The sequence below is a fragment of the Chrysochloris asiatica genome, unplaced genomic scaffold, assembly GCF_000296735.1.
Source record: "Chrysochloris asiatica unplaced genomic scaffold, ChrAsi1.0 scaffold00163, whole genome shotgun sequence".
In the NCBI taxonomy this organism is placed as follows: Eukaryota; Metazoa; Chordata; class Mammalia; order Afrosoricida; family Chrysochloridae; genus Chrysochloris; species Chrysochloris asiatica.
In genome coordinates, this window is record NW_006408681.1 from 188411 (window position 1) to 200704 (window position 12294).

At 38.8% G+C, this 12294-nt stretch overlaps 1 protein-coding gene across 1 annotated transcript in view; it reads right to left on the bottom strand.

Moving 5' to 3' along the window:
* Window positions 1-12294, bottom strand: part of HEPHL1 (hephaestin-like 1) — a 109148-nt gene that overhangs the window by 33870 nt on the left and 62984 nt on the right. Inside the window, exons 7-10 of the mRNA XM_006871198.1 lie at window positions 10283-10422; window positions 10002-10133; window positions 7772-7983; window positions 1035-1185 (exon numbers count right to left, since the gene is read on the bottom strand). Of these exons, the coding sequence (XP_006871260.1) occupies window positions 1035-1185; window positions 7772-7983; window positions 10002-10133; window positions 10283-10422 (635 nt within the window). The remainder of the gene's footprint in view (window positions 1-1034; window positions 1186-7771; window positions 7984-10001; window positions 10134-10282; window positions 10423-12294) is intronic.

The following is a 12294-nucleotide window of genomic DNA, read 5'->3' on the forward strand; positions in this document are numbered from 1 at the left end:
AGTGGCAACATCAATTGGCTCAAGTGTAGCAGCAATTGTGAGGTTAGCCCAGGACCGGGCTGTGTTTTGTTCTGTTGTGCATAGGGTTGCTATGAGTTGGTACCAACTTGATAGCACCTAACAACAACAACAACAACATTATTTGATTGAAAGTGGATCCCTGGGGTTGGGTTCAGTTCCAAGTTTGAGATGTCTAAGGGCCACAGTCTGGAGGCTTCCACCAGTTTCTGTCACACCAATAAGTCTGGTATTTTTAATAAATTTTAATTTTGTTATACATTATGTTTTCTCCTTCTCTGTCCAGAAACTTCTAATGTGATCCTGATCAGAGTGCTTGGTAATGGTAGCCAGGCACCATCAAGTTCTTTTGGTCTCAGTGTAACAGAGGCTGTGGTTCATATGGTTCATTAGTCCTTTGGATTAACTGCTTATTTGTGTCTTTTTTTTTTCACTCCTCCTTGCTCCAGATGAGTAAGGGCCAATATTTGTATCATAAATGGCTGCTCACAGAAGACCCCAGTTACTGTTCATTAAAGTAGGATGTAGAAAATTGTCTTTGTTGACTATTTTATGCCAATTGACTTTCCCCCTCCCCACTCACCTACTCCCACTCTGATTTTGTGGTCTCAAGTCCCCCAAACCAATGATATATTCCCTTAAGGTGTTTGACTAAGACTAAGAAGTTTTCAAAACTTTTCCTTACAATATCTTGGGTATATTTGCAGCACATACAAATACACACTCATATGTAGAAATATTCTCTGTTAAACCTATATATATGTAATATTATCTTTGCAAGCTCAAGTTTTACATTGCCTCATCTAAGGTTGACAAAGTGTCTTACACCTATTAATTAAGCTTCACAGAATTTCTAGGAGATAAGGAAGCTTCACTGTGTGAATGCGTGAAGTAACTTACTTATAACTAAGAAGGATACCCAAGAAACAAAAACTAAGATATTTATAACATTTCCCAAAAAATTTCACTTCTGATGCAATTAAACCTTTCTTTTACAAGACGGGAAATTTTCATACCATGCATCTTGTTGGATTTCACAAACTCTTTGTCCTCTTTGTCAACACTGTAAGGATGCCAGGTAAACTTCTGAATATTTTCATCAATGTATCTGCTCAGATTCTCATCAAAGACTGTAAACAGGAGATAAAATTCTTTGTCTATTCCTTTCTACAGTGAAGAAAGAAAGAAAATATGTAAAAAGTGCAGCTTGCGGTAATTCAGCTGTTTCACTTTCAAAATTAACCTAAAATATGTTATTATTTACATCAGTCATAGATTCATTATATCGTTTTGTAAAGAATGTGATTCTGATGAACACATTACAGACTCAAGAAATTCTTTCTCAGTCAATTTTTCCTTTTCCTCATGTGACTTCCTCAGAGGAACTTTCTAATCTCTGGTGGTCCCTTTGTCAGGAGGTCCTCACTGTCTTACTAACCATGTTGTATATGATCTGACACCAGTCTCTCTGACTCCATCTCCTTATTCTCACCCCAGCTCACTCCAACCATCCTGACACTTTGCACACCAACCTCACTCCTGCCTCAGGATCTTTTCATGTGCTGGTCTCACTGCCCAGAAGGCTCTCTACATAGGCCTTGAGTGCATATCTCCTCTCAATAAAGATCTCTCTGCACACGTTACCTCCTCAGAGAGATGTTATCCCACCCTCCACCCTGCCCACAACTCATTTTATTTCCTTTATCCTACTTTACTTTTCTTTATTGCATTTATCTCTCTCTGAAATTATATTTTATTTATTAATTTGTTGTTTTATTATTTTCTCCACTGTTATGTAGACTTCATGAGAATCGAGACATTTTGAGTCCCTCTTTCAATCTCCAGTTCCAAAAATAATGCTTGGTACTAAATAGATATGCATGAAATAATGAATTTATATCATGATGAGGCTTTGCTAAATTAGGTCAACTTGAGTTGATGTTCAGGGGTCTGTCTGTGTAGTATTTCCCACTGTGTATATTCCTAGCCAAGTTGATTTGAGTGTATCTGACCACAAGCATTCTGAATTTTCAGGAAAAAAAAAACCAAACACTTTTCTCTAAACATAAACTACATAGTTGACTATATTTTGCCCTTCTATGTCTTCCTACTTCAACATATGTTCCCTTCTGATTCACCCTCCATCTTGCTGCCTGACTCCAGAGGGATTCTTAACAATGTTATTTAGCCTTATCCTTGTTCTCCTTTAATTGGACAATAGAACTTAAACTCACAAGGATCTCTTGACCCTTCCCTCCTGGCACTTTGACTGCAGCAAGGCCAAGTGCCTTGTAGCTTTCTGCATGCCTCTGATTCTTGTGTATGTATCCCCTCAACCTTGACAGGCTTCCACTCCTTTCTCTTGAAAACCCATAAACCAACCTTGAGTCAGCTAGTTGTCCCACCTGTAATGCTTACCAGTCCCACATCAAAGGTGTGGGTACTCCTACTATACCTTCTAGATATATATGTTGACATGATTGCTTTATTGCATGTTTCAGAAACAGTGGTTTAAAATCATGGGCTATGAGAAGAAACCTAGCAGGTTTGAAATTTCTCCAAATAAAATATAAAATAATTGGGGAAAAACAAAAGGCCCCAGAGCAATGAGAGCAGGCAGACCTAGGTTCTGAGGCCAGTTCTTCTGTTTACTGTGGTATAACCTGAGGCAAGTGACTTAACCTCTGTAAACACTAATTTCCCTAATTTGCAAATGAGCATAATAGCTGTCCCCATCTCATGGTTTTAATGAAGATTAAATTATATAATACAGTTAAGCATTCAATACAACACTTGGCAAATATTAAGCACTCAATTAATGTTAGCTGTTATTGTCAACCCTGATTACAGTTGTCCATAGTACAAGACCCAACCATGAAAGGAGGTGAATTGGAGGAGCTCATCACTTGAGGTATTTACAACATATCTAGAGAAATAATACATGTATGAGAATGGAGACCTGGTTTAGGAAAAGGTTAGAGGGAAGTTTACAGGGCCCCACCACCTGTGCATGGAATGCTGGTGTGGAACCTTCTGAGGGCAAACTATAACCCCTGGAGGATAGGAGCTGGTGCCTGCTGCATAGAGCTGTTTATAAACAGCATCCAAGTCAGTACATTCTAAGTTCCCACAGCAGCAGGTTAACTGGGAGGTCTGATCCCTAAACCGTCACAGAAATCTGAGTGTTTAAATGGAGATAAGGTAAGTGGATTGCCGATGAGGTTGTCCTTGAATTTTCACGAGTCCTGGTGTGGCACTGTGGGTTAATGTGCCAGACTGCAAAGCCATTTGAACTGAAAGGTCAGCAGTTCAAGCTCACCAGCTGCTCCTCGGAAACCCTATACAAGGGTCACTATGGGTCAGAATCCACTAGATGACACTTAACAACAACAACATTTTCAAACCATTCCAGAAAAGGTGAAACTTCCTGCTCCCGCGAAGATAATAAAGCCTTGGAAAACCTGTAAGAACAGACTCCATGGCACTTAACAATAACAGCAATGTCCAAACCACACACTTAAAATCTGAGTTGTGTGTAATAAGGCAACTTCTATTAACTAAACTTCTTAAAATAACTTTGGGGATGAGACTGTGCATCCTCTATTTCATTTATTCAACCATAAATATTGGTTAGTGCCTACAATATACCAGGAATTATTTTAGGAAATGAAAATAAGACAGACAGAATAACTGTTCCATGGTACTTACATTCTTGTGTGAGGAAATATACCTAAGCACATAAATAAACAAAAGTATACAATGGTGGTAAGTAATATGCAAAGAATTAAAACCAGGTGATGTGTTAGACAGTAACTTCATTCAGTTCATTCCAGTTTGAACCAGTTCATTCCAGTTTGAACCCCTGCTGAAGATTTGGATTTCCAACCCAGATATACAATATTGAATCAGAATTAACATTTTACCAATATCCCCATGGGCTGAAATGAAATGAACCAGTTTGAAACCCTGTTTTAAGCGATGAAGCCATGCTTTTCTAAGGAGGTGATAGCCAGTCATGCAGAGGTCAAGTGAAATTCATTCTGGTCAGAAAGAGTCCTAGAACAGAGACTCTACATCAGGGTAAGCTTGGCTTGTACAAGGAATACAAAGGCTGATATGGGCGGAGCTGATGTAGATGGGCAAGAGGTGATGTGGTGAGAGATGATATCAGACAGGGACAAAAGTGTCAATTTCATTCTACATGTGATAAGAAACCACTAGAAGGCTTTAAACAGGGAAGTGACTTGATTTTTGCTTTTAAAAAAAGTCACATGCTTGCTGCCCTGTGATGAAATAGATCTTGAGGGGCAGGGAGAATGTGAGGAGGAAGCAATTAGATGCAATGTGCGGTCCAAGACTAGAGCCAGACCTATAAAAAAGATGTTTTTCTTTTTCTGTTATAAAGGACATTAATAAGAAATAAGCAAAATTTTGAAGACTGAAGATTAGATAATATTCTTGCATAAAGGATCATTTCTTACCTTTGATAACTGTAAGGTTTTTGCTTGAAAATGTCCTTGTTTTTATCAAGTACACACTGAAAGCTATCATACCTACAACTTATTGTCAAACAATGCAAGACACAAGCAAATAAATAAAAAATAGAGAGATTGATAAAACAAATGAGCCTAACTTTTTATATTTGTGGGATCTGGGTGATGAATAGAGATGCCTTAGTGGCACAGTGGCTGAAATCCTTGGTTGCTAACCAAAAGGTCAGCAGTTCTAATCCACCAACCACTCCATGGGAGGAAGATGAGCCAGCCTGTTTCTGTTAAGATTTTATAGCCTGGGAAACCCCATGGGGCAGTTCTACTCTGTCCTATCGGGTCACTATGAGTCTGAATTAACTGCATGGCAGTTGGTTTGGATTTTTTGGTTTGTGTGAAGACTATGGTAATATTGGGAACTTTTGTAGCTTTTCTTATTATTGTTATGCTTTTTGTTTTTCAACATTTCTATAAGCTTAAAATTATTTCAAAATGACAAGTTTAAGATAGATTTAGATAGGTAGATAGACAAATGATTGGATGGATGGATGGATGGATGGATGGATGGATGGATGGATGGATGAATGAATGATGGGGAATAGAAACAGATAATTTGATTGGATGACTGTTGTGATAGTTCATGCATGTTAGAAAACATCCTTGATATTTTGTTAAGTGCCATTTAGTTGGTTCTGACTCATGGAACCTTAAATAGGGTTTCCAAGAAGCAGCTGATGGGTTTGAACCACAAATCTTGTGGTTAGCACTCTAATGCTTATCCTACAGCACCACTCCAGGGTGACAGGGAAGGCAAGATGCAACAAGAGAAAGGTTAGCAAAGGAAAGAAGAAGACATTGGAAGACACACGGAGGAGTGCATGAATTAAAGTGAATAGAGGTAAATATTGTTCACTGATGATCCATAGAGGGGATTGTCATTGTAAGGAATTTAAGTATATGATTTGCTGAATGTGGGACTGATCATCTGTTGTATAAACCTTCACTCAATTCACAATAAAAAGATTTTTTTTGAAAAAGAGAAACATGCCAGATGGATATGTCTTGACATACCAAGACGTCACTGAAAAATAAAAAATACCCTCATAATAAAACCCACTTTCTGTTGGGAAGGATGTTAGTATGAGGAAAAAAAAAAAAAAAAATCTCAAAAACAATTATCAACTTTGTCCACTTTTTTGTGATAATGGGAAACTTTCATTTTCTAAGTTTATAGTTTTGTAATGGTTGAATTTTGTATAAACCCAAGTTAGTTTGTGAAGCTTTTAGAAGGTCACTGATAGAGACATGAAGTGTTGGGAAAGCATCAATCCAAAAACAGAGAAAAGGTCCTTATAGCATCTGACCACATTCAAAGATATTCATCCACTAACCACTGGGGAGAATTCACAATTTACTTCTAAGAGATGTAAATACATCTCTAGGGGTTCATCTTTCCTTCTGCCTAAAGAGGCCTAAAAGTCCTGGTTTGGTGCTGTGGGATAAAGCACTTGACCACAGGGTTGATTTGAACCACAAGGTGGCGGTTCAAACTCACCAGCCGCTCTTGGAAACTCTATACAGGGTCCCTGTTCTATGAGTCAGAACCTGACTATGAGTCGGAACTGACTTGACAGCACTTAACAATAACAACAAAAGAGGCCTAACCATGTTTGTACCTGGAGAGGGCCTGAACATAGTAGATGTTTCATAAGAATTTCTTGCACTGAAAATAACTTTTATCTCTCAATCGAATCTATGAGATAGTTGTCTCAGGTTACTATTACTTTTTTCATTGATTATAGGTAGACTGGCACTTAATGGTTGGCTTAAGCAACAACTGCCACAAACTAGAAGATGCTTCTAGCAAACCTCAAAGTTACCATTAAGTGAATGTAACAGGGACAAAATAAGAAATTCCTTGCAAACATTTTTAGCTTTGGCTCATGTTTTTAGCCTGCAGGATAATATATTGGAAAAAGTACAAAAGTAGATGCTCAAAGTCCTGCATTCTACTGCTGACTTGTACTTATAGGTTTACCTCCTGGGATAGCACACAATGTGTTGGAGCCTCAGTTTCTTCAGTTTTAAAGTAACAGTCACCCACAAGAGACTTAAAAAGCCTCAGAAACCCTATACAGGTTCACTATGAGTGGAAACCGACTCCACAGCATTTAACAACAGTCATTCTGCTTTGCCTTATGTGACTGTTGCAATGTGAGATTCAACATATTCACTCTTACTACACATGCACAATTGAGTCCTAGTCAGCAACCTCAGAACACACTGAGACTAGACATTTCCAGATCAGTCCTTTGTGCAGGGACATAAAAATCTGGGGCAAATCAAGAACTCTGTGTCCTCCAAACCTAGAAATTCCTTTGAGTCCAGAACACTATAAAACATGTGATATACTGTCAAACACCGTGAAATATAGCATTTAAATAAATTTTCTTGTCCAAATGGTTAAATCATTAGATTTTCCTCTTTTCATCAATGTGTTTAATGTTACATAGACACAGCTTAAATGCAATGTTTTGCCAAATTAAAAAGTGCAACTATCCAGGCTTCCCAGCATGGACTTGCAAGAAATGATCTACTTGGCTTTCTTATATCTTCAGCCCTAGTGATTCACTTCCAGCTGATAGTGGTCCTGAACTAGAGCTGTGGTTCTCAACCTTGGCTGCACATTAGATCACCTGGAGAAACTGATTTAATAGGTGTGGAAAGCCTGAGTGAAGTAATAGTTCATAAGAACCCAGGCTGTTAAATGCACAGCCCAGTTTGAGAAATGGTCCAGGAGGAAATAATCCCAATCTGCATTCTATGTGGATATCTAAAGACTCCAGAATGAAAGCAATGCACAAGAAAGCAGCTCGGAGAATCTCGCTGCAACAAGTGGAAATACTGGGGTCCTGGATGGACATTTGGAAATTTGGAAATTTGGATATCAAATTTACAACAAACCATACTGTAGAAGACAATTTCAAGAGGAAGGAGGAGAAACCAATATTGGCAACTGACTCTTGATAATTACCTCACCTCTAGCTCTGGTGTGGTGCTGTGGGATGAAACACTGGATTGCAATGTCAGTTTGAACCACAAGGTCGGCAGTTCAAACTCACCAGCCAATCCTTTGAAACCCTATATAGGGTGGCTATGAGTTTTGACTTGACTTGACAGCACTTAACAACAACAATCTCTAGACATATTACTGATCTTTCCCATCTACAACCCTGAGAATGTGGTAACATGTGATGGCTTACCTGTGTTCCATCAGCATTGAGAACACCCCTTTTACAGATCAGCAAAGGTCCTACAAGACCAGAGCTGGTATCCTTTATTGGCTCAACGGCTGAGAAGTAAAGGTAGGTCAGACAGGGAGGGTCACCATCTGTTGGGCTTACGCTTTCAGGCACCGTCCACCTGTATATGAATATTTCACCTGGCTTCACATGTGCCCCTGGTTTCAGAAACCCTGAGGAGATCAATGAAAGAATTAGCCAAAGCAGTAGCTAAGAATGTTAAACTTGTCAGACTGGGTCATCAGCCTTGGAAGTCTCTCTCTGGTGATGACCTATTTTGCATGAGGACAGTTGTTCTCTCTTACTATCCTACCGAGGGAGGTCATTGCCATGTCTACTGTTGTCTAAAATAAAGGATTAAATCAAAGAAATATTTTCTTCATAGATTGCTTATTATTACTTACTCAAAGATCAGATGTGCCAAATATTAAAAGGTATTGCCGATTCAACAATTAAAGGTAAATCCATAAAATGCTATTGAGGAATCCTGGTGCGGTGCTACAGGATACTGTGCTGGACCACAAGATCTGTGGTTCAACCCACAGTCACTCCTTAGGAACCCCATACAGGGTCGCTATGAGTTGGAAACTACTTGATGGCACTTAAAAACAACAGCAACAAATGAGGAATACTGATGTGGAGTCCTGGTGTGGCACTGTTGGTCTGTACTGAAAGGCTGGCAGTTTAAACTCACCAACCACTCCTTGGAAACCTATACACAGAGGCAATTTGTCAGAACCAACTCAACAGCATTTACCAACAACAACGATAACAAAAATGTGGAATACATTTTTTTTACTTGGCTCTGTAGAGGATTTCCAAAAAGGTTCAACAAGGACCCTGTCTTTAAAGAGTTTGCAATCTAGGAGGTTGAACTAGGAAACAGGCCAAATAACAAGATACCAAAACCAAAAACCAAACCCACTGCCACTGAGTTGATTCCAATTCCGAGAGACCCTATTTAGGGTTCTGAAACTAAATCTTTACAAGGATAGCCTCCTCCTTCTCCCAAGGAACAGTTGGTGGGTTTCAACTGCTGATGTTTTGTTTACTAGGGCAATGCCTAATCCTAGCACCACCAGGGCGTCTTAATTATAAGATACCAAAACAAAACACTGCCATCAAGTCAATTCTAACTCAGCAACCCTATATAGGGTTTCTGTGACTGATGCAAACTCATGTCTGCCAAATTCCAAAGAGTACACTTAACCCCACATTATAGTACTGAATGAATACATTGAATCTCTCCCATTAGACTGAGGTCAAAGATTATCACTACATCTTGTCCAGTGCTTTCCAAAAAGGTGTTTAATAATTTCTTGATTTGAAAAACGGTAAATACAAACATTTTGGATGTTACTAGTGTTCTTTCTGCACACACATACATACAACTTAATTCTGAGTATTTTGATCTATGAAATGAAAGAGTGCACAAGAACACAGTTGAGTCTGGGGAATGAGAATTCCATCCTCTGATCTTTCCCCATCACTATATAGCCTGCTCTCGACTGGACTTGGACTCATACTTAGGCATGAAGGTATATCCCAGGTAGCCACAATGCTTATGGCAGTGATGGGGAAGTTACCCAGAAGACTAGGAGTTCCCCAGGAGCAGTATTATGAATAGAAAGATAGTTTCTGTAGTCACCAGGCTGAAGTTGTCTTTCTTACATGCAAGGCATCTAACTACTTTGTGGTGGAGAGAAACCATATATGATGATAAGCACATAATATTTGTTCTGAATAAATATTTGCTGATAGATATGAAGCAAAGACCATGTTTAAAATTTTGATGTCAACAAAACATTGGCCATCAGATTCCTCTTAAGATTCTGTAGACCTCCACAGAATTTCATATAGCCTACAGCAGAAAATTTCTCCAGTTTAGAGACTGGAAGTTATTATGACAGTAGCTCATTTTGAGATTTATTAAATTATTGAGCGAAAGGGAAAAGATTAACATTTCCTAAGAAACTCCAGTGGGAGAAACTCTTTCCTGGATTTTCTCCATCTCTCCTCAAAGCCCTGTGAGGTTATTATTGTCTGCATTTAATAAGCATAGTTCAGAAAATTTAAATAATTGCCCAAGTTCATAGAGTTGGAAAGTGAAGGAAACAGAATCTGAGGCAAAGCTGTCTAGTTCTAAGTCATCTGTACTCTGTTCGCTTACCGCTCGCAGGCTGAGCCTTACCATCTATGTTTGGGGCTGCATCTGATGCCTTGTCATAGATCACACCATGGGGCAAAATGCTGTAGACCTTGTCTGCTTTGTTGGCAAAGGTTACTAACAAAGTATCACCCACTTCCGCCTTGATGACTGGCCCTAAAAAAATATTGAGATGAGGAAGAAGAAGAGAATGATAAGACACAGAAAAGAGTGAACAGGAGTAGCAAAAGAATCATTCTATGTAGGTGTACATACCCAGCTAAAATATCTCCCCTAATTCTAAATAAGGAATGGTTGTACCATACCAAGAATTCCAAGATGGTCTTCTGCTTCAGAGAGTCTCTTTCTTTGCATAAAAGTTGCATCAGTATACTCAATATACTGAGCCTTCCAATATTTTCCTCCTATTCTGTTCTCTCCTTGTTTGAAGTAGGGCTCAGAGTCACTGTAAAAGACAGGGAAATCTGACTGAGAATACTTCTTCATCTGTCCACTAAATAATTTAATCATAGAGCTTCATTTCATGATCTTTAACCTACTGACCCATCTATCTCCCCAGAAAAGACTCTGCACAGGCTTCAACCAAGTTCTCGGGAAGAGTCAACCAGTCTGAAAAGTCTTCAGAAGCTGAATGATGCTTAAGGTAGTTTCTCTCTTAGCTATTGTGTTTTCTTCCCCAAAGATTCAACAACTGAAGAAGACATGGGTAAACTCCTTACTTACCAATACTGGGTCCCAGAATGATGTCCTACAAAGTAATAAAGAACTAACTGGGTTCTTTGCAGAATAAACATTCCTCTATCTCTTGCTGGTGTCAGTGTGAATAGTCTCTGCATTTAGTAAGCTCTTTGATTTCTGGCATGGTTAAGGAGTGGAGTGTCTAGTTAATCAAATAGTTTAATTAATGGAAATTTATCATATAAGTTACATACATGAAGTACCAAATTTCAAAGTTGAGCAGCACAGTAATATAAATTCTAATCCTCTCTTATTCAATAGTAATGTCACTTTCCCTATCAAATGGACTTAGAACTGTTTTATCTATCTGCTTCATCCTCTTACCTTGTTCATCCTTACTTTGTAATTTTCTTTTACATCCTTCCATTTTTTTCTTTCCTTTTTTTCCCCCCTCACTGTCACCACCCCTTGTATTTGAATCATTACTTGAACCGCCTAACTACACCTGCATTCACTGTCTCATACTGGCTCACCCCTCTTTTCCACCGCCAACTCATAGCAAACCTGTACAGGGTTTCCAAGGACCAGCTGGTGAGTTTGGATTGCTAACCTTGTGCTTAGAAGTCCAGTGTTTACTACAGTGCCACACTAAGATTCCCAGAAAACACATAATTACAATGCCAATGATCCCAAAAGGTGATTTCTATTGTCATTAACTTGCTCTAAAATCTTTAATTGCTTTCAATTACCAATCAAATAAAGTTCAAATTTCTTACATAGGAGTAAAGAACCTCTGTACTCAAGATCAAGGAGCTCTGGTACAGTGATTAAAACACTCATCTGCTCACTGGAAATTCAGTGGTTCAAATCCACCAGACACACTGCAGGAGAAAGACATGGCAGTCTGCTTCCATAAAGCTTTACAGCCTTGAATACCCTATGAAGCAGTTCTCATCTGTCCTATAGAGTTGCTAAGAGTTGGAATTGGCTCAACAGCAGCTAGGTTTTTGGGTTTGCGGCAATTCATAACCATTTAATTTTATCCCAATTCTTTGCCTATACAAATGCCTATCCCCTTAGAAAATCCTCTATTCTAGCCATTCTGCTTAAATAACTCTCCTTTACACTATAGATGCTCTGCACTGCTCCCTGCATCTGAAATAATCCTCCCACGATAAAACATGAATCCTTTAATTCTTCAAGACCCTGTTTAAGTTTAACTTCCTCTGTAAATCTTCTCTGGCTATCTTGGCTCTCTCTGAACACATTGGGAACTCACTATCTGGGCCACTGGTGAAAGAATGGATGCTGGCAGAACTGGAAAGCAATATGTAAAGGACTGAAACAAGACCTTTGTCTCACGCCCTATACAAAAATGAACTCAATATGGATTAAAGAGCTAAATGTGAATCCCAAAATTATGAAGATCGTTAATGAAAAAATAGGGACAAACATGAGGGCACTAATCCAGGGCATATACAGACTGCCACACATTTTGAAAAGTACACAGACAAAAATAGACAAAAGAGATAAGTGGCACTTACTAAAAATTAAAAACTTGTGCACATCAAAAGACTTCACCAAGAGATTAAAAAGGGAACCCACAGACTGGGAAAAAAATCTTTTGCAACGACATATC